General features: G+C 43.3%; 1 protein-coding gene across 1 annotated transcript; it reads left to right on the top strand.

The window, feature by feature from the left end:
* Nucleotides 1-482: 482 nt before the first annotated feature.
* Nucleotides 483-22,585, top strand: LOC109882606 (sia-alpha-2,3-Gal-beta-1,4-GlcNAc-R:alpha 2,8-sialyltransferase-like). The gene is made up of 4 exons (XM_031826070.1): nucleotides 483-858; nucleotides 4,365-4,487; nucleotides 7,025-7,582; nucleotides 16,655-22,585. Exons 1-4 carry the CDS (start codon nucleotides 695-697, stop codon nucleotides 16,935-16,937), a joined length of 1,128 nt encoding a protein of 375 aa, XP_031681930.1. The 5' UTR covers nucleotides 483-694; the 3' UTR covers nucleotides 16,938-22,585.
* Nucleotides 22,586-23,996: the final 1,411 nt, after the last annotated feature.

The following is a 23,996-nucleotide window of genomic DNA, read 5'->3' as shown; positions in this document are numbered from 1 at the left end:
ATGCAGCTGACTGGTTGTTTATCAAAGTCAGCTGCATGGTTAGTGGCTAACTCATTGAACCTACTTTGTTGTATACCCATCAGACTGAACGCTTTTCTTTATATAATTGACAAGTTCACTGGTTCTTTATTAGGCATCTGGTAAGGTTCATTCATTCGATTCAAAATGCATGCATCTCCCTGCGCCATTATTACTTCTGGTTCTATGTTCGCAGCGAGGGGATGGAATGGAACGAGCAGGACTGTCATGTCTACATGGGATACAGCTTTTGTCAAAACATTTTTTGTTTCATTTTAGCTAACCCTAACCCTTTTCCTAACTTTAACTTAATTATCCTAACCTGCCACGTTAATTATCCTATCTTTGGGGCAGGTAAAAACAACTTGTAGCGTAAATTCTCCTAAACCTGCTACGAAAAGTCCATTTTTACAAAAGCTGTATCCCTTCTAGCCAAAACCGAGCAGGACCGGCGCACCGGGAGAATGAGAACCGCTCTGAGCCAAGAAACAGAGACATACCTTCAAAACAAGAACCATTTCAGATGCTGCCTGTCGCTACTTCTTTCAGATTCTAACTGACTGTCTCTGGGTATAAAATAAAATATGACAGGCCAACCGACATGTCGCTTCTCCTCCGCTGAATAGCAACATAGCTGTCCTTGTCGTTGCACAGACGGGAATGTCAACTCGGAAAGATGGTCCGCATAGCAAGCGTCCTGGGGTTGGTGATGCTCAGTGTTGCTCTGCTCATACTCTCATTGATCAGCTACGTGTCAATAAAAAAAGATTTTCTATTCATGAACCCCAAATACGCAAGTTCAGGGGGTTCTCGGATGTATATGTTTCATACCGGATTTCGGTAAGTATTACAATAACATATCGCAATAGAAATGTGTGCTATGTGCGTAGGCAATAGCCTGCTGAAGTGTGCGGTTTTACGTTCTTGTAGCAAATACATACACGTAACGATCTTTATTATCATGCAACATATCATGGTGTGTTTTTATTTCAGGAATAGCAGGGGGGGGCTTCATATTAGGGGGGCTTGTGTCATAGGCTGCTAGCCTACAATCGGCTACACCACAAACCAAAAGGCCTATACTGTCACAGTATAAATATAACGACGCCTCTGTCGGTTCTCTCGTCATATTCTAAGGTCATATCAATAATCAACGTCTCCATATTTCCCACGATTATTGAATTTACCGCATGTCACAGTTTTTTTTTATTCAGCCTGATATCAAGGTCGAATCTCAGCCAAATTAATGAATACAACAACAAACCAGCTCACCGGTCGGGAAATACAGCCGAATTTAATCCTATCTGGTCATGAACAAGAAGCACAGCGCATGTTGTAATGATCGTACTGCTGTGAAGGCTTTGTCACAAGGCCCCTGTGTTATGATGCTCAGCTAGAGAGGTCCTGAACGTCCAGCTGTGACGCAATAGCCACTGCCTGCTGTGTTCTCTGGCTCGCTCAAGGGAGCTGTCCTTGGTTCTGATTTAAATGTGGCGGTAGATTCATTTCCACTCTGTAATCATTCCCCGCTTTGTTGAAACCAAGGTGTATCAGGCTGTATCATTGGATGCCCTCCCTTCCTCTCCACAGAAACTAAACATATATATATATATACAGTTGAAGTCGAAGTTGAAATACACTCAGGTTGGAATCATTAAAACTCGTTTTTAAAACACTCCACAAATTACTTGTTAACAAACTATAGTTTTGGCAAGTCGGTTAGGACATCTACTTTGTGCATGATACAAGTCATTTTTCCAACAATTGTTTACAGACAGATTATTTCACTTAAAATTCACTGTATCACAAAGTTTACATACATTAAGTTGACTGTGCCTTTAAACAGCTTGGAAAATTCCAGAAAATGATAACATGGCTTTAGAAGCATCTGATAGGCTAATTGACATAATTTGAGTCAATTGGAGGTGTACCTGTGGATGTGTTTCAAGGCCTACCTTCAAACTCAGTGCCTCTTTGCTTGACATCATGGGAAAATCAAAAGAAATCAGCCAAGACCTCAGAAAAAGTCTGGTTCATCCTTGGGAGCAATTTCCAAACGCCTGAAGGTACCACGTTCATCTGTACAAACAATAGTATGCAAGTATAAACACCATGGGACCACGCAGCCGTCATACCGCTCAGGAAGAAGACGTGTTCTCTCTCCAAGAGATGAACGTACTTTGGTGCAAAATGTGCTAAATCAATCCCAGAACAACAACAAAGGACCCTGTGAAGATTCTGGAGGAAACAGGTACAAAAGTATATATATCCACAGTAAAACGAGTCCTATATCGACATAACCAAGAAGCCACTGCTCCAAAACCGCCATAAAAAAGCAAGACTATGGTTTGCAACTGCACATGGGGACAAAGATTGTACTTTTTGGAGAAATGTCTGATGAAACACAAATAGAACTGTTTGGCCATAATGACCATCGTTATGTTTGGAGGAAAAAGGGGGAGGCTTGCAAGCCGAAGAACACCATACCATCCGTGAAGCACGGGGGTGGCAGCATCATGTTGTGGGGGTACTTTGCTGCAGGAGGGACTGGTGCCCTTCACAAAATAGATGGCATCATGATGATGGAAAATGATGTGGATATATTGAAGCAACATCTGAAGACATCGGTCAGGAAGTTAAAGATTGGTCGCAAATGGGTATTCCAAATCGACAAGGACCCCAAGCATACTTCCAAAGTTGTGGCAAAACAGTTTAAGGACAACAAAGTCAAGTATTGGAGTGGCCATCACAAAACCCTGACCTCAATCCTATAGAAAATGTTTGGGCAGAACTGAAAAAGCATGTGCGAGCAAGGAGGCCTACAAACCTGACTCAGTTACTCCAGCTCTGTCAGGATGAATGGGCCAAAATTCACCCAACTTATTGTGGGAAGCTTGTGGAAGCCTACCCGAAACATTTGACCCAAGTTAAACAATTTAAAGGCAATGCTACCAAATACTAATTGAGTGTATGTAAACTTCTGACCCACTGGGAATGTGATGAAAGAAATAAAAGCTGAAATAAATCATTCTCTCTACTATTGTTCTGACATTTCACATTCTTAAAATTAAAGTGATGATCCTAACTAACCTAAGACAGGGAATTTTTACAAGAATTAAATTGAAAAACTGAGTTTAAACGTATTTGGCTAAGGTGTATGAAAACTTCCAACTATATGCATTACTGTTCAAAAGTGTGGGGTCACAAATGTCCTTGTTTTTGAAAGAAAAGCACATATTTGTCCATTAAAATATCATCAAATTGATCAGAAATACAGTGTAGACATTGTTAATGTTGTAAATTACTATTGTAGCTGGAAACGGCATATTGTAGTTCTGTGGAATATCTACATAGGCGTACAGAGGCCCATTATCAGCAACCATCACTCCTGTGTTCCAATGGCACATTGTGTTCGCTAATCCAAGTTTATCATTTTAAAAGGCTAATTGATCATTAGAAAACCTGTTTGCAATTATGTTAGCACAACTGAAATCTGTTGTCCTGATTAAAGAAGCAATAAACCTGGCCTTCTTTAGACTAGTTGAGTACCTGGAGCATCAGCATTTATGGGTTCGATTACAGGCTCAAAATGGCTCGAAACAAAGACTTTCAGTCTTCAGTCTATTCTTGTTCTGAGAAATGAAGGCTATTCCATGAGAGAAATTGCCAAGAAACTGAAGATCTCGTACAACGCTGTGTACTACTCCCTTCACAGAACAGCGCAAACTGGCCCTAGCCAGAATAGAAAGAGGAGTGGGAGGCCCCGGTGCACAACTGAGCAAGAGGACAAGTACATTAGAGTGTCTAGTTTGAGAAACAGACGCCTCACAAGTCCTCAACTGGTAGTGTCATTAAATAGTACCCGCAAAACACCAGTCTCAACGTAAACAGTGAAGAGGCGACTCCGGGATGCTGGCCTTCTAGGCAGAGTTCCTCTGTCCAGTGTCTGTGTTCTTTTGTCCATCTTAATCTTTTCTTCTTTTTTTGCCAGTCTGAGATATGGCTTTTTCTTTGCAACTCTTCCTAGAAGGTCAGCATCCCGGAGTCGCCTCTTCATTGTTGACGTTGAGACTGGTGTTTTGCGGGTACTATTTAATGAAGCCCAATAGGCCCTATATAGACAATAGGATACCATTTGGAAATCAATCATTTTTATTTAACATTTTATTTAACCTTTATTTAACTTGGCATACTAACCATACTGTACATGTAAAACAATCTCTCACACCTCAGTTCCATAACTCTCCATGTTTTATCCCCACAGCCACAGTCGAATCCCTTCACAAGTACAATGCCACCAGAATATCATCCAACCAATGTATCAATGTGTTTGCCTCTGTCCACAGGTCTCAGCTGGCCATGAAGTACCTGGACCCAGCCTTCACCCCTCTGACCAAGGCCCTAAACGAGATCATCCAGGAGAACACTTCCAAATGGCGCTATAACAGGACGGCTTTCACAGAACATAGGTGAAGTAGCCTATAGGATACATCTGGATGCTGTTCAGCATGCGCTAACGTTGCAAAACGTTTTAACAGAACAGCTTTCACAGAACATAGGTGAAGTAGCCTATAGGATACATCTGGATGCTGTTCAGCACGCGCTAACGTTGCAAAATGTTTTAACAGAACAGCTTTCACAGAACAGAGGTGAAATAGTCTATAGGATACAGTTGGTTCCTATTCATTAAGCACTAACGTTGCAAAATGTTTTACATCAGAAAATAGTGTTGTTATTGGACACATTAAGGTAGTGACCTTCCTTTTTCAAAACCTTTTGGGGGGCCTAATGAACATGACCCACGCCAGGCTCATCGAAGCAGACAAACTTTAGACCAGGCTTGGTCTCTGGTGACAAACCTTAATATTAAAATGATAGAAGCAGATTTGGTTCTGGGTGCCGAGATTAGACCAGGCAATAAACTATGGAGTGTTAGGAGAGAATGTTGTTTAGGAGTAGTTTAGTAGGAATATTGTTTAGGAGTGTTTAGAAATAGTTTAAGAGGAATGTTGTTTAGGAGTAGTTTATGAGGAATATTGCTTAGGAGTGTTTAGAAATAGTTTAAGAAGAATGTTGTTTAGGAGTAGTTTAGTTGGAATATTGTTTAGGAGTTTTTAGGAGTAGTTTAAGAGCAATGTTGTTTAGGTGTTTTTAAGAGTAGTTTAGGAGGGAATGTTGTTTAGGAGTGTTTCGGGGGGAATGTTGTTTGGGAGGGAATGTTGTTTAGGAGTGTTTAGGAGTGGTTTAGTAGGGAATGTTGAGTAGCTGTTTTTAGGAATGGTTTAGGAGGGGATGTTGTTTAGGAGTGTTTAGGAGTGGTTTTAAGAGGGGATGTTGTTTAGGAGTGTTTAGGAGTGGTTTTAAGAGGGGATGTTGTTTAGGAGTGTTTAGGAGGGAATGTTGTTCAGGAGTGTTTAGAAATAGTTTAAGAGGAATGTTGTTTAGGAGTAGTTCATGAGGAATGTTGTTTAGGAGTGTTTAGGAGTGGTTTTAAGAGGGGATGTTGTTTTAGGAGTGTTTAGGAGTGGTTTTAAGAGGGGATGTTGTTTTAGGAGTGTTTAGGAGTGGTTTTAAGAGGGGATGTTGTTTTAGGAGTGTTTAGGAGTGGTTTTAAGAGGGGATGTTGTTTTAGGAGTGTTTAGGAGTGGTTTTAAGAGGGGATGTTGTTTTAGGAGTGTTTAGGAGTGGTTTTAAGAGGGGATGTTGTTTTAGGAGTGTTTAGGAGTGGTTTTAAGAGGGGATGTTGTTTTAGGAGTGTTTAGGAGTGGTTTTAAGAGGGGATGTTGTTTTAGGAGTGTTTATGAGTGGTTTTAAGAGGGAATGTTGCTAATGTATTATCTGCTGGTGTAAAAAGTGCTTTATAAATAGATTTGATTGAATTTGATTGATATTACTGGATCGTAAGGAGAGTTAGCAAGTTCCATGCATACAGGATTCAGTAAGACCCTCCATAGGTCACCAGGCATTTATTTTGGGGTTCCTAGTGTGCAAGGGGGGGGGGGGGAGTGGGACACTACCACTGGTGGAGGAGAAGGCAGACAACATAGACACTTCTTGAAGGTGCAATATGCAGAAATCGCTCTGCCTTTTCCTGTTTGCTCATATTCTAATAGTTTGCCTACTTTCAGTCTATTTGACAATAGAGAATCATTGTACAATCTAAACCGTTGTGAAATATATTTTCCATAACCAAAAATATTGTATTTTCAGCTATTTAAAGCTGGCTTACAAAACCTAAAGTACACAAAAACTAAACTTAAGAATGGGAAACATAGAAATAGCGCACATAGAACAGATCTACCACTTCTTAGACTTGCTTTCAATGACAATGACAGTTCTATGAATCCAATTTCTATGGGAATTTAGTGCGTCAATGAGGATCTGGTTTGCGCTTTGTGGGACTATCATTTGTTTTTTAACAGGAAAATGACCCAAAACACACCTCCAGGCTGTGGAAGGGCTATTTCACAATCACCTGACCTCAGCAAAATTGAGAAGGTTTGGGATGAGTTGGACCGCAGAGTGAAGAAAAAGCAGCCAGCAAGTGCTCAGCATATGTGGGAACTCCTTCAAGACTGTTGGAAAAGCATTCCTCATGAAGCTGGTTGAGAGAATGCCAAGAGTGTGCAAAGATGCCATCAATGCAAAGGGTGGCTACTTTGAAGAATCTCAAATATAAAATATATTTTGATTTGTTTAACACTTTTTTGGTTACTCCATGATTCCATATGTGTTATTTCATAGTTTTGATGTATTCACTATTATTTCTACAATGTAGAAAATAGTAAAAAATTAAGAAAAACCCTTGAATGAGTAGGTGTATTTGAAACTTTTGAATGGTACTGTATATATTTCCTGAACTTTCTTATATCTCCCATAGATGTCCTGATCAAATGAAGTACACTACATAGGACATAGGGTGCGATTTGGAATGTAGCTTAACATTTCCCCCACCTGTCTGATCTCCCCATCTCCCCCCCCTGTCTGATCTCTCCATCTCTTCCAGAAAAGAGATCTCTCAGCACATCGACATCGCCCACAACTTCACCCTGACCCGGAGCAGCGTGCGCGTGGGTCAGCTGATGCACTATGACTATTCCAGCCACAAGTACGTGTTCTCTATCGGAGAGAACTTCAAGTCCCTGCTTCCCGAGGCCTCCCCCATCGTCAACAAGCACTACAATGTGTGCGCCGTGGTGGGGAACAGCGGCGTCCTCACAGGGAGTCGTTGCGGTCCCGAGATCGAGAAGTTTGACTTCGTCTTCCGCTGCAACTTCGCTCCCACTGAGATCTTCCGCCGGGACGTGGGGCGGAGGACCAACCTCACGACCTTTAACCCCAGCATCCTGGAGAAGTACTACAACAACCTGCTGACCCTCCAGGACAGGAACAACTTCTTCCTGAGTCTGAAGAAGCTGGACGGGGCCATACTCTGGATCCCTGCCTTCTTCTTCCATACCTCGGCCACGGTGACCAGGACACTGGTCGACTTCTTTGTTGAGCACAGAGGACAGCTGAAGGTTCAGCTAGCCTGGCCTGGCAACATCATGCAGTACATAAACCGGTAAGACTGGACACACCAGAGTGATTGGTTGATTGATAAATTGATTGATTTGTTGGTTGGTTGATTGATTGATTTATGTTTATTGTCCTTCAAGAGGAAGCCCTTAACAGATCACAAGTTACATATTAACACAAGTAATATAGAATCACAACTTGGACACACCTAGCATAGCACTGGACACACCTAGCATAGCACTGGACACACCTAGCATAGCACTGGGCACACCTAGCATAGCACTGGACACACCTAGCATAGCATTGGGCACACCTAGCATAGCACTGGACACACCTAGCATAGCACTGGACACACCTAGCATAGCACTGGACACACCTAGCATAGCACTGGGCACACCTAGCATAGCACTGGACACACCTAGCATAGCATTGGGCACACCTAGCATAGCACTGGACACACCTAGCATAGCACTGGATACACCTAGCATAGCACTGGACACACCTAGTATAGCACTGGACACACCTAGCATAGCACTGGACACACCTAGCATAGCACTGGACACACCTAGCACAGCACTGGACACACCTAGCACAGCACTGGACACACCTAGCACAGCACTGGACACACCTAGCATAGCACTGGACACACCTAGCATAGCACTGGACACACCTAGCACAGCACTGGACACACCTAGCATAGCACTGGACACACCTAGCACAGCACTGGACACACCTAGCGTAACATTCAATACACTTAACATAGCATTGAACCAGGGGATGCTGGTGGGCGAACAGGCTCATTTTAATGGCTGGAATAGAATAAATAGAATGGTATCAAACACAACAAACATATGGAAACCATATTTGACTCTGTTCCATTTATTATATTCCAGCCATTACAATGAGCTTCTCCCACCAGCCTCCTCTGCATTGGACGAACATAACATAGTATCAGACACACCCAACATTGCATTGGACACACCCAACATTGCATTGGACACACCCAACATTGCATTGGACACACCCAACATTGCATTGGACACACCCAACATTGCATTGGACACACCACACCCAACATTGCATTGGACACACCACACCCAACATTGCATTGGACACACCCAACATTGCATTGGACACACCCAACATAGCATGTTGACTTTTGTATGTTCTTCTCAGAAATAGATTTTATTTTAACCTTGTACAATCCATGCTTCTTACCATAACCTTTCCACCAGTAACTGACATGAACATGTAGTAAGAAAAGAAGAAGAAGAGCTATCATTGACCAGCACGATGTATATATTAAAATGTCGCGGCTAGCTGTGTAGCTATGTCTTCTCCTCTAACTGTACACGGATCAGCATCGTATTGAGCTTTCCACCTCCTTTTCCAAAGCTTTTAAAAACATGGGAAGCTAATTTTTTTATTATACCTTTATTTAAGGAGGCAAGTCAGTTAAGAACAAATTCTTATTTTCAATGACGGCCTAGGAACAGTGGGTTAACTGCCTGTTCAGGGGCAGAACAACAGATTTGTACCTTGTCAGCTCAGGGATATGAACTTGCAACCTTTGCGGTTACTAGTCCAATGCTCTAACCACTAGGCTACCCTGCCGCCTCTACACTCTAACCACTAGGCTACCCTGCCGCCTCTACACTCTAACCACTAAGCTACCCTGCCGCCCTGGGGGTGGAAACTATGGATACAACTTACTCCGCGCTCCTGCATTATCGTAATTCATATATGCGCGCCACTAGAAATCACTGCGTTAGGGCATTTCTGTTAGCTTATACATCCTGAAAAAATACACCATAGTACTGGTTGTAGGTTAAACTGCAGAGGGAAAAAACATAACCGATCGAAATGTTTGCCCCGATCAAGCAGACTAGATGCAGTTATTCCTAAATGAATATGCATTCAAAATGCCAGGCTTTTGACCGGTTATTCAAATGGGAGACTATTCACTGCAGTTTACAGCCAATTCATGGCTTTTAAATCAAATTGTATTTGTCACATGCACCGAATACAACAGGTGTAGTAGACCTTACAGTGAAATGCTGAATACAACAGGTGTAGTAGACCTTACAGTGAAATGCTGAATACAACAGGTGTAGTAGACCTTACAGTGAAATGCTGAATACAACAGGTGTAGTAGACCTTACAGTGAAATGCTGAATACAACAGGTGTAGTAGACCTCACAGTGAAATGCTGAATACAACAGGTGTAGTAGACCTTACAGTGAAATGCTGAATACAACAGGTGTAGTAGACCTTACAGTGACATGCTGAATACAACAGGTGTAGTAGACCTTACAGTGACATGCTGAATACAACAGGTGTAGTAGACCTTACAGTGAAATGCTGAATACAACAGGTGTAGTAGACCTTACAGTGGAATGCTGAATACAACAGGTGTAGTAGACCTTACAGTGGAATGCTGAATACAACAGGTGTAGTAGACCTTACAGTGACATGCTGAATACAACAGGTGTAGTAGACCTTACAGTGACATGCTGAATACAACAGGTGTAGTAGACCTTACAGTGAAATGCTGAATACAACAGGTGTAGTAGACCTTACAGTGAAATGCTGAATACAACAGGTGTAGTAGACCTTACAGTGAAATGCTGAATACAACAGGTGTAGTAGACCTTACAGTGAAATGCTGAATACAACAGGTGTAGTAGACCTTACAGTGAAATGCTGAATACAACAGGTGTAGTAGACCTTACAGTGAAATGCTGAATACAACAGGTGTAGTAGACCTTACAGTGAAATGCTGAATACAACAGGTGTAGTAGACCTTACAGTGAAATGCTGAATACAACAGGTGTAGTAGACCTTACAGTGAAATGCTGAATACAACAGGTGTAGTAGACCTTACAGTGAAATGCTGAATACAACAGGTGTAGTAGACCTCACAGTGAAATGCTGAATACAACAGGTGTAGTAGACCTTACAGTGAAATGCTGAATACAACAGGTGTAGTAGACCTTACAGTGAAATGCTGAATACAACAGGTGTAGTAGACCTTACAGTGAAATGCTGAATACAACAGGTATAGTAGACCTTACAGTGGAATACTGAATACAACAGGTGTAGTAGACCTTACAGTGAAATGCTGAATACAACAGGTGTAGTAGACCTTACAGTGAAATGCTGAATACAACAGGTGTAGTAGACCTTACAGTGAAATGCTGAATACAACAGGTGTAGTAGACCTTACAGTGAAATGCTGAATACAACAGGTGTAGTAGACCTTACAGTGAAATGCTGTTATTTATTTATTTAACCTTTATTTAACTAGACAAGTCAGTTAAGAAAAAAATCTTATTGACAATATCTGCCTACCCCGGCCAAACCCGGGCGACGCTGGGCCAATTGTGGCCAAAATACTAAAATAATGGGAAAGGGCAGTGTGGAGTACAATAGAAATTGCATCATCTGTGGATCTGTTGGGGAGGTATAAAAATTGGAGTGGGTCTAGGGTTTCTGGGATAATGGTGTTGATTTGAGCCATGACCAGCATTTCAAAGCACCTCATGGTTACAGCTGTGAGTGCTACGGTTCGGTAGTCATTTAGGCAGGTTACTTTGGTGTTCTTGGGCACAGAGACTATGGTGGTCTGCTTGAAACATGTTGGTATTACAGACTCAGTCAAGGAGAGTTTGAAAATGTAATTGAAGACACTTGCCAGTTGGTCAGCGCATGCTCGGAGTACACGTCCTGGTAATCCGTCTGGCCCTGCGGCATTGTGAATGTTGACCTGTTTAAAGGTCTTATTCACATCGGCAATGGAGAGCGATCACACAGTCGTCCGGAACAGCTGATGCTCTCATGCATGCTTCAGTGTTACTTGCATCGATGCGAGCATAGAAGTGATTTAGCTCGTCTGGTAGGCTCGTGTCAATGGGAAGCTCTCAGCTGTGCTTCCCTTTGTAGTCTGTAATAGTTTCCAAGCCCTGCCACATCCGACGAGCCTCAGAGCCGGTGTAGTACGATTCGATCTTAGTCCTGTATTGATGCTTTGCCTGTTTGATGGTTCATCTGAGAGAATACGGGATTTCTTATAAGCTTCCGGGTTAGAGTCCCAATCCTTGAAAGTGGCTGCTCTACCCATTAGCTCAGTGCAGATGTTACCCTGTATTTATGGCTTGCATGTTTCGTCACAATATTGTTTTGAATGTTCGTTTTGAACTGATACCCAACTCAGCATTCTACTCATCATCATCGTCATTGAAGAAGGTTTCATCCAAAGTGCAGTGGCTTGGAAATCCAATGGCGTTCAAAATGAGGCAAATAATTAGTAGGAAACCCCTTTGTCACCATTTTGATGTCACCAGATTATAACGACAGCTAGCTAAGATTGCGGGGAGACAACTGGATTTTAGCTAGCTAACGTTAGCTTTGCTAACTATTTTTGATGAATTTTGCTAACTAATGACAACATTGCCAAATTTTCTAAGTAAATTTGACGACATGATAATGCTAGAAAAGTTTCCTACTAATTATTTTACTATTTTATCAATGTCATGAGGTCCTCCACTCCCTCTTCTCCCGGTCCCAGGATCCCTGCTCCTCCTGGCCACGCTGCTCGGTCCTTTGGTGGTGGGTAGTTCTGTCACGAACGTCGTCAGGGACATGACCGGACCAAGGTGCAGCGTGGTGAACGTACATTTTCTTTTTCTTTTGGATGTCGCCAACAAAAACAACAAACACAAACACAAACGTGAAGCTTACTAGGGCTATACAGGCCACTAACAAAGACAACTACCCACAACTACCAAAAGGAAAAAAGGCTGCCTAAGTATGATTCTCAATCAGAGACAACGATAGACAGCTGTCCCTGATTGAGAACCATACCCGGCCAAAACATAGAAACACAGAACATAGAGTTTCCCACCCGAGTCACACCCTGACCAACCAAACAGAGAATAGAAAGATCTCTACGGTCAGGGCATGGCAGTGCCCCCCCCCCCCCTCAACAAAAACAAGAAAGAACTAGAACGACCGTGAAGCTTACTAGGGTTCTATAGGGAAAAGGGGACATATACACTACCAATCAAAAGTTTTAGGACAGCTACTCATTCAAAGGTTTCTCTTAATTTTTTACTATTTTCTACATTGTATAATAATAGTGAAGACATCAAAACTATGAAATAACACATATGGAATCATGTAGTAACCAAAAAAGTGTTAAACAAATCAAAATATATTTTATATTTGAGATCCTTCAATTAGCCACCCTTTTCCTTGATGACAGCTTTGCACACTCTTGGCATTCTCTCAACCAGCTTCATGAGGTAGTCACCTGGAAGGCATTTCAATTAACAGGTGAGCCTTGTTTAAAAGTTCTTTCCTTCTTAAAGCGTTTGAGCCAATCAGTCGTGTTGTGACAAGGTAGGAGTGAATAAATAGAAAACCTTGAATGAGTAGGTGTTCTAAAACTTTTGACCGGTAGTGTATGTATATTAACTATAGTAATGCCACAATACCACAGGATCTGTACATAGCCCGGTAGAATGGCATTACATACACACAGCATATGTATAACCGTCTCGCCATAGAGAGAGAATGAATCATTCGCAAGGCACGATTTATTGCCCTCTCTCTCTGGCCTAATGTAGATCTTATCTGATCTGTGTCCGGTGCCTCTGAGTCATAAATCTCACTGAGGACAGTCTAAAACTTCTAGAATCTCTTGCCATGGCTTAACAGTAGCATGAATAAGTGTTAAAGTGCGCAAATAGGCTATACGAATTAACCATCTCTAAACAATCAGGCATCCAATGCAATATAAACAACATGCTAATAGGGTATCTGTCCCGCTCCTGCTCCCACTCCCCCACCCTGCTCCTGCTCCTGCTTCCACTCCCCCACCCTGCTCCTGCTCCCCCACCCTGCTCCTGCTCCCACTCCCCCACCCTGCTCCTGCTCCCACTCCCCCACCCTGCTCCTGCTCCCACTCCCCCACCCTGCTCCTGCTCCTGCTCCCACTCCCCCACCCTGCTCCTGCTCCCACTCCCCCACCCTGCTCCTGCTCCCCTCCCCCCCGGTGCTCATGGACGCCAGGCTGCCCTGAATTACGCACTCCTGCCACCATCATTTCCTGGTATTGGATTCACCTGGACTCACTCAGTCACCTGTTTGTTACCTCTCCTATGTCAGTTCCCCAGCTCTGTTCCCCGGTGCGGCATTGTTTGTCATGTCTGTGTTTCCCGTGTGCTGACGCTGTTCCTGTCTTATTCTATGTCTGTTCCCGAACAAACGTCTGACTCCTCGTACCTGCTTCTCCTGTCCGGCGTCGGTCTTTAGAGTGTCTGAAATATACAAGCTGCAGCAGTGCTATACAACTACAGAGGTAATTAGGCCTAAAGACAATTGCTTGCAGTCAATCATCATCTTAACGTAGGTAACAAACCTCCCGACAATAAATCCCATAACTCACTTCTTGGATGCATCGACAATCTTCCTAAAATAAACAGTCAACTTGATCATGAACCAGAACTTGCTAATGGGACTGTGGGGAAAGTCATGTGCACAGGCATGGCCTTTTTTACAGTCTGGCTGTATTAGAGGGGCAGCTGATAGCCAGTGTCACTTTAAAGAACCATGGGGGCCAGGAGGGTGCACAATGTTGAGGGAACAATGTCGTGGCAGAGGATCCACTAACTCAGTTGTTGCAGGGCCGCTGGGGCTCTTCCTTGGGCGCTGAGTACAATGCCGGAGGCTGGCCACAACTGTCTTTGGTAGCTCACTGAGGTTGGTGACTCTTTCTCCACTGCTGAACGCGATGGCTCCCATAGTGGAACAGACAGGGACCCCTGGGTGAGGCTCGTCGGGAATCTGGAGGCAGGGACCGGCTAAGCCCCAGAGACGTGGTCAGGGGGTACCCCACGTGCGGTGGCCAGAGGGTCCTCAGGTCAGGGAACGGTGGGTCCTCAGGTCAGGGAACGGTCGGTCCCCAGGTCAGGAGGCGGTCGGTCTCCAGGTCAGGGAACGGTGGGTACCCCAGGTCAGGGAGCGGTGGGTCCCCAGGTCAGGGAACGGTGGACCACCAGGTCAGGGAACGGTGGACCACCAGGTCAGGGAACGGTGGACCACCAGGTCAGGGAACAGTGGACCACCAGGTCAGGGAACGGTGGGTCCCCAGGTCAGGGAACGGTCGGTCCCCAGGTCAGGAGGCGGTCGGTCTCCAGGTCAGGGAACGGTGGGTACCCCAGGTCAGGGAGCGGTGGGTCCCCAGGTCAGGGAACGGTCGGTCCCCAGGTCAGGAGGCGGTGGGTCCCCAGGTCAGGAGGCGGTGGGTCCCCAGGTCAGGAGACTGTGGGTCCCCAGGTCAGGGGGCTGAGGGCCTATCAGGGCAGGAAACCTAGGACCTGACAGGGCAGAGGACTTGGAACCTACTGCTAAGACGGTGGACTGCAAGCCAGGTATGGTCATTGTGGCCGCAGGCTGACAGGACGGGGCTTATCCCACCAGGCCGTGGCGGTCTGAACCAGTATTCCCTATATAGTGCACTACCTTGTGACCCCAGCCCTATGGGCCCTGGTGACCACAGCCTCTTGTCAAAAGTAGTGTGCTAGAAAGTGAACAGAGTGCTATTTGGGACACAGCCTGGTTGTCCTATCATCTCCCTCAATCCCATTAAAGTAACCTGTTCGCACTGAATATTTTGATTTAACAAGTTCCCGTCTGCATTGAACACCAGTGTCTATTGTGTCCATTGATGAGGGGACAATTTCATTTTGGGATAATGCATCAATGGTTTCAATTGGTTTACTACTTAGTACAGGAGCATGCACAGCACTCACACATACACACACACATAAACACACACACACACACATAAACGCTCGCACACACATAAACGCTTGCACACACACACACACACACACATAAACGCTCGCACACACATAAACGCTCTGACACACTCCAATCCATTCTAACAGTATCCATTCTAAAAGTATCCATTCTAACAGTATCCATTCTAACAGTATCCATTCTAACAGTATCCAGTATCCATTCTAACAGTATCCAGTATCCATTCTAACAGTAACCAGTATCCATTCTAACAGTAACCAGTATCCATTCTAACAGTATCCATTCTAACAGTATCCATTCTAACAGTATCCATTCTAACAGTATCCATTCTAACAGTATCCATTCTAACAGTATCCAGTACCCATTCTAACAGTAACCCTTCTAACAGTATCCATTCTAACAGTACCCATTCTAACAGTATTCATTCAAACAGTATCCAGTATCCATTCTAACAGTATCCATTCTAACAGTATCCATTCTAACAGTACCCATTCTAACAGTACCCATTCTAACAGTATCCAGTACCCATTCTAACAGTATCCATTCTAACAGTATCCATTCTAACAGTATTCATTCAAACAGTATCCAGTATCCATTCTAACAGTATCCATTCTAACAGTATCCATTCTAACAGTATTCATTCAAACAGTATCCAGTATCCAGTCTAACAGTATCCATTCTAACAGTATCCATTCTAACAGTATCCATTCTAACAGTACCCATTCTAACAGTATCCAGTACCCATTCTAACAGTATCCATTCTAACAGTATTCATTCAAACAGTATCCAGTATTCATTCTAACAGTATCCATTCTAACAGTATCCATTCTAACAATAACCTGTATCCATTCTAACAGTATCCATTCTAACAGTATCCATTCTAACAGTACCCATTCTAACAGTACCCATTCTAACAGTATTCATTCAAACAGTATCCAGTATCCATTCTAACAGTATCCATTCTAACAGTATCCATTCTAACAGTACCCATTCTAACAGTATTCATTCAAACAGTATCCAGTATCCATTCTAACAGTATCCATTCTAACAGTATCCATTCTAACAGTATCCATTCTAACAGTACCCATTCTAACAGTATCCATTCTAACAGTATCCAGTACCCATTCTAACAGTATCCATTCTAACAGTATTCATTCAAACAGTATCCAGTACCCATTCTAACAGTATCCATTCTAACAGTATTCATTCAAACAGTATCCAGTATCCATTCTAACAGTATCCATTCTAACAGTATCCATTCTAACCCTGTCTGTTTTGTTTGACTGTGCTGCAGATACTGGAAGACCAAGCAACTGTCACCGAAGCGTCTGAGCACAGGGATCCTCATGTACACTCTGGCCTCATCCATGTGTGAGGAGATCCACCTGTACGGCTTCTGGCCCTTTGGCTGGGACCCCAACACGGGCAAGGAGCTGCCCTATCACTATTACGACAAGAAGGGTACCAAGTTCACCACCAAGTGGCAGGAGTCCCACCAGCTGCCAGCAGAGTTCAAACTGCTCTATAGGATGCACACAGAGGGACTTATCAAACTAACGCTCTCACATTGTGCCTAGTTTAGCCTGACTGGACTGGACCGAACTAGACCTGGACTGGACTTGACTGGACCGGACTGTACATGGACTAGATCAGACTAAAAGGCTAAATCTGGCACATTATGTCATTTTCTGATTGTAAACTGGTTTTCTGGTTAAGAAGGTGTTAAATAATTACGACCAATTGGTCGCTGTTACTGTACAGCCAGCTATGAAGGTCTTTTTAATGACGACGTCAAGAAATCAGGAGAAAGATGTTATAGTTTGGTTGTGATTTGGTTAAATAACCAGAACCAGATCACAACTAGATATAAAGACGTATTTTTCTGGTTGTAAAAAGACATAAGCATAACGTCATTCGTTATCCAATCAGCATATAGCACAGCCTGACCATGACATCATAAAACCTGCCATTTGCAACCAGTTTTTCCCGCCGCGATGGGCCAGTGAGATTCATACTGACTGCCCAAGATGGATTCCCAGGCTGCCCATGTTGTTGCCTGCTAGTGCTACGCTTTGTGACAGCTAAACTACAGCGGTTAAACTACAGCGGCTAAACTACAGCGGCTATACTACAACCTGTTATACTACAGCGGCTATACTACAACCTGTTATACTACAGCGGCTAAACTACAACCTGTTATACTACAGCGGCTAAACTACAGCAACTACAGTGGCTATACTACAGCGGCTATACTACAGCGGCTATACTACAGCGGCTAAACTACAGCGGCTATACTACAGCGGCTAAACTACAGTGGCTATACTACAGCGGCTATAATACAGCGGCTATACTACAGTGACTAAACTACAGTGGCTATACTACAGCGGCTATACTACAGAGGCTATACTACAGCGGCTAAACTACAGCGGCTAAACTACAGCGGCTAAACTACAGTGGCTATACTACAGCGGCTATACTACAGCAACTATACTACAGCGACTAAACTACAGCTGCTATACTACAACCTGTTATACTACAGCGGCTAAACTACAGCGGCTAAACTACAGCGGCTAAACTACAGCGGCTATACTACAGCGACTATACTACAGCGGCTAAACTACAGCCGCTATACTACAACCTGTTATACTACAGCGCCTAAATTCCAGCGACTATACTACAGCGACTATAATACAACCTGTTATACTACAGCGACTATACTACAACCTGTTATACTACAGTGGCTAAACTACAGCGGCTATACTACAGCGACTAAACTACAACGGCTAAACTACAGCGGCTATACTACAGCGACTAAACTACAGCGGTCCAAGCTACAGCGGCTATACTACAGCGACTATACTACAGCGGTCCAAGCTACAGTGGCTATACTACAGTGGCTAAACTACAGAGGCTAAACTACAGTGACTATACTGCAGCGACTATACTACAGCGGCCATACTACAGCGGTCCAAGCTACAGCGGCTATACTACAGCGACTATACTACAGCGGCTATACTACAGCGGTCCAAGCTACAGCGGCTATACTACAGCGGCTATACTACAGTGGCTATACTACAGTGGCTATACTACAGCGGCTATACTACAGTGGCTATACTACAGCGGCTATACTACAGAGACTAAACTACAGCGGTCCAAGCTACAGCCGCTATCCTACAGCAACTAAACTACAGCGGCTAAACTACAGCGGCTATGCTACAGCGGTCCAAGCTACAGCGGCTATACTACAGCGACTATACTACAGTGACTATACTACAGCGGTCCAAGCTACAGCGGCTATACTACAGTGGCTAAACTACAGAGGCTAAACTACAGTGACTATACTGCAGCGACTATACTACAGCGGCCATACAACAGCGGTCCAAGCTACAGCGACTATACTACAGCGGCTATACTACAGTGGCTATACTACAGCGGCTATACTACGGTGGCTATACTACAGCGGCTATACTACAGTGGCTATACTACAGCGGCTATACTACAGTGGCTATACTACAGCGGCTATACTACAGTGGCTATATTACAGAGGCTATACTACAGCGACTATACTACAGCGGCTATGCTACAGCGGCTATGCTACAGCGGCTATACTACAGCGGCTATACTACAGAGACTATACTACAGAGGCTATACTACAGCGGCTATACTACAGAGGCTATACTACAGCGGCTAAACTACAGAGGCTATACTACAGTGGCTAAACTACAGCGGCTATACTACAGCGGTCCAAGCTACAGCCGCTATACTACAGTGACTATACTACAGCGGCTATACTACAGCGGTCCAAGCTACAGCGGCTATACTACAGTGGCTATACTACAGTGGCTATACTACAGCGGCTATACTACAGTGGCTATACTACAGCGGCTATACTACAGTGGCTATACTACAGCGGCTATACTACAGCAACTAAACTACAGCGGCCCAAGCTACAGCGGCTATACTACAGCGACTAAACTACAGCGGCTAAACTACAGCGGCTATGCTACAGCGGTCCAAGCTACAGCGGCTATACTACAGCGACTATACTACAGTGACTATATACAGCGGTCCAAGCTACAGCGGATATACTACAGTGGCTAAACTACAGAGGCTAAACTACAGTGACTATACTGCAGCGACTATACTACAGCGGCCATACTACAGCGGTCCAAGCTACAGCGGCTATACTACAGTGGCTATACTACAGTGGCTATACTACAGCAGCTATACTACGGTGGCTATACCCCAGCGGCTATACTACAGTGGCTATACTACAGAGGCTATAATACAGCGACTATACTACAGCGGCTATACTACAGCGACTATACTACAGAGGGTATACTACAGCGGCTAAACTACAGCGGCTATACTACAGCGGCTAAACTACAGAGGCTACACTACAGTGGCTAAACTACAGCGGCTATACTACAGCGGTCCAAGCTACAGCGGCTATACTACAGCGGCTATACTACAGCGGTCCAAGCTACAGCGGCTATACTACAGTGGCTATACTACAGCGGCTATACTACAGCGGCTATACGACAGCGACTAAACTACAGCGGTCCAAGCTACAGCGGCTATACTACAGCGACTAAACTACAGCGGCTAAACTACAGCGGCTATGCTACAGCGGTCCAAGCTACAGCGATTATACTACAGCGACTATACTACAGCAACTAAACTACAGCGGCTAATCTACAGCGGCTATGCTACAGCGGTCCAAGCTACAGCGGCTATACTACAGTGGCTAAACTACAGAGGCTAAACTAGAGTGACTATACTGCAGCGACTATACTACAGCGGCTATACTACAGTGGCTATACTACAGTGGCCATACTACAGCGGCTATACTACAGCGGCTATACTACAGTGGCTATACTACAGCGGCTATACTACAGTGGCTATACTACAGCGGCTATACTACAGCGGCTATACTACAGCGGCTATACTACAGCGACTATACTACAGTGGCTATACTACAGCGGTTATACTACAGTGGCTATACTACAGCGGCTATACTACAGCGACTATACTACAGCGACTATACTACAGCGACTATACTACAGTGGCTAAACTACAGCGGCTATACTACAGCGGCTAAACTACAGAGGCTATACTACAGTGGCTAAACTACAGCGGCTATACTACAGCGGTCCAAGCTACAGCGGCTATACTACAGCGGCTATACTACAGTGACTATACTGCAGCGACTATACTACAGTGACTATACTACAGCGGCTATACTACAGTGGCTATACTACAGTGACTATACTGCAGCGACTATACTGCAGTGGCTATACTACAGTAGCTAAACTACAGTGGCTATACTACAGTGGCTATACTACAGAGGCTATACTACAGCGGCTAAACTACAGTGACTATACTACAGAGGCTAAACTACAGCGGCTATACTACAGTGACTATACTACAGTGGCTATACTACAGTGACTATACTGCAGCGACTATACTGCAGTGGCTATACTACAGTAGCTAAACTACAGTGGCTATACTACAGTGGCTATACTACAGAGGCTATACTACAGCGGCTAAACTACAGTGACTATACTACAGAGGCTTTACTACATCGGCTATACTACAGTGACTATACTACAGTGACTATACTACAGCGGTCCAAGCTACAGCGGCTAAACTACAGCGGCTAAACTACAGCGACTATACTACAGCGGCTATACTACAGCGGTCCAAGCTACAGCGGCTAAACTACAGCGGCTATACTACAGTGACTATACTACAGAGGCTAAACTACAGCGGCTATACTACAGTGACTATACTACAGTGACTATACTACAGTGACTATACTACAGCGGTCCAAGCTACAGTGGCTAAACTACAGTGGCTAAACTAGAGTGACTATACTACAGAGGCTAAACTACAGCGGCTAAACTAGAGTGACTATACTACAGAGGCTAAACTACAGCGGCTATACTACAGAGGCTAAACTACAGAGGCTAAACTACAGAGGCTAAACTACAGCGGCTATATTACAGCGGTCCAAGCTACAGCGGCTATACTACAGCGGCTATACTACAGCGGTCCAAGCTACAGCGGCTAAACTACAGCGGCTATACTACAGCGGCTATACTACAGCGGTCCAAGCTACAGCGACTATACTACAGAGGCTATACTACAGTGGCTAAACTACAGTGACTATACTACAGAGGCTAAACTACAGCGGCTATGCTTCAGCGACTAAACTACAGCGGCTATACTACAGTGGCTATACTACAGTGACTATACTACAGAGGCTAAACTACAGCGACTATGCTTCAGCGGCTAAGACACAGTAATATCAGACTTTTTTCTATAACCTGAGCTCATCATTCTATATCAGAGCTCTGGTTTATCTATGGCACAATAGAAATGACAAAAATCGAGAATACAGATTTCCCTGTATTGTGGTTATATACTGTATGTACAGCTGCAGCTGGTTATATTCTAACCAGGAGGTTTTGGTGATTATTTTTACATCAGGTTTTTTTCTCAGGAGATTTAAGTTGTTTTTTTTTTGGCTTTTTAAGAATTTTAAATCATGTTAACAAAGTATCACTACCAAATAATATAATTTAACAGGCACGAGAAATGGTTAGTGGTTTAGAGCATTGGGCCAGTAACCCAAAAGGTTGCTAGAGCAAATCCCCCGAGCTGACAAGGTAAAAAACAAAAAGTCTGTCGTTCTGCCCCCCTGAACAAGGCAGTTAACCCACTGTTCCTAAGCCGTCATTGTAAATAAGAATTTGTTCTTAAACTGACTTACTTGCCTGGTTAAATAAAGGTTCAAATAAAAAATATAAAAATCCACTAAGTTCAAGATCTCTACAGTCACTTTGAGAGAGTTGCTGGGGTCTAGATGGAGCTAGAGTCTCACATTACAGCATGTTGATGTACCGTATCTGCTCAGATATATTACTCTGTGTATATTACAGTAACTTCTGTTGGCATATGGAAAGAGGACATACATGCAAAGTCCTACTGTATATGGTGCTATGACTTAGAAAAAATAGACTCCGATACAAGACTGGGGTGATACACTATACGTGGACACCCCCTTCAAATGAGTGGTTTTCGGGCTATTTCAGCCACACCCGTTGCTGACAGGTGTATAAAATCGAGCACACGGCCATGCAATCTCCATAGACAAACATTGACAGTAGATTGGCCTTCAGTGACTGTCGACATGGCACCGTCCTACTGTAGGTCATAATAGACTCCAGGGGGACGGGAGGGAGGGGGGGACGGGAGGGAGGGAGGGAGAAAGGGGGAGAGAGAGAGAGAGAGAGACAGAGAGAGCACTAGGCATGCAGCAAGCAGCTCTACTGTCCAGTTGGTTTCGTAACAAAATAGATCAGAGATATCTATCCATAGAAACAGAAAAACTAGAACAGAAATTCCATTCAAGTCAGAAGGTCTTTGATGGGATTTCTCTGTCTGTATCTATGTATCCAAGCGGATTCCAGGGCGATGTGTACTGTATTGTTGTGAAGGATTGGTGGATGGGGGTGTCCTGTTTTGAGATGGATTGAGGGGTAGTGGTAGCTTGGATTAACCAGCCTGAAAGGCATACTATGGTGTTGAGATAACCAGGCTGGGATGGTGTGGGGATGAGACAGTATTAGCACTACTGGTTCTACGAGGATATTCAGATTCAGAGTTATTATTATACAAATGTTGTTTAGAAAACACAACTATTTTTGTAATCTAGACGGATTTCAAATGGCTATTTTTCTCCTGGTCTTATAGAGTTTACATGGCATTTGTTTATCCTTGTTAAAAGTTACATGTTCCTTGTCTGTGGATAACTTACTCACATGAACAATCAGATATTGTACTTTTATTGATATACATATCTATTATATTTCTTTATATCAATATGTCAACCTGAAATAATGTAAATGACATAGAAATGAATGATGACGTAACGAATTTGCTAAAAATAGCAACAACAAAAAAATACTTTTTTGAGGATATTTGTACGTTTTGTTTTTATATCTAATATCCTTGATGATAATTATTTGGTTTTTTTCCGCGTAATTAGCATTTTCAATTTTGACTTATCACTGAGTATGTGCCTTGCTTAAAGATTGAAACATTCTCACAGCCCTGGAATTACTAAATCAAATAACAATCATTTTCAGTTTGTATTTGAACTAAGATTTTTTTTTTTACTCTGAAACTAATGAATAATAAACATAGAACTGTACTACTACAGTACTGTAAATATATTAGAATACTACAGTACTGTAAAGATATTAGAATACTACAGTACTGTAAAGATATTAGACTACTACAGTACTGTAAATATATTAGAATACTACAGTACTGTAAAGATATTAGAATACTACAGTACTGTAAAGATATTAGACTACTACAGTACTGTAAAGATATTATACTACTACAGTACTGTAAAGATATTAGACTACTACAGTACTGTAAATATATTATACTACTACAGTACTGTAAATATATTATACTACTACAGTACTGTAAATATATTAGACTACTACAGTACTGTAAAGATATTAGACTACTACAGTACTGTAAAGATATTAGACTACTACAGTACTGTAAAGATATTAGACTACTACAGTACTGTAAATATATTAGACTACTACAGTACT

Source organism: Oncorhynchus kisutch, linkage group LG6 (assembly GCF_002021735.2).
Source record: "Oncorhynchus kisutch isolate 150728-3 linkage group LG6, Okis_V2, whole genome shotgun sequence".
Taxonomy (NCBI): Eukaryota; Metazoa; Chordata; class Actinopteri; order Salmoniformes; family Salmonidae; genus Oncorhynchus; species Oncorhynchus kisutch.
Note: the sequence above shows the minus strand (reverse complement) of the source record. Positions and strands in the feature narration are given on the sequence as shown.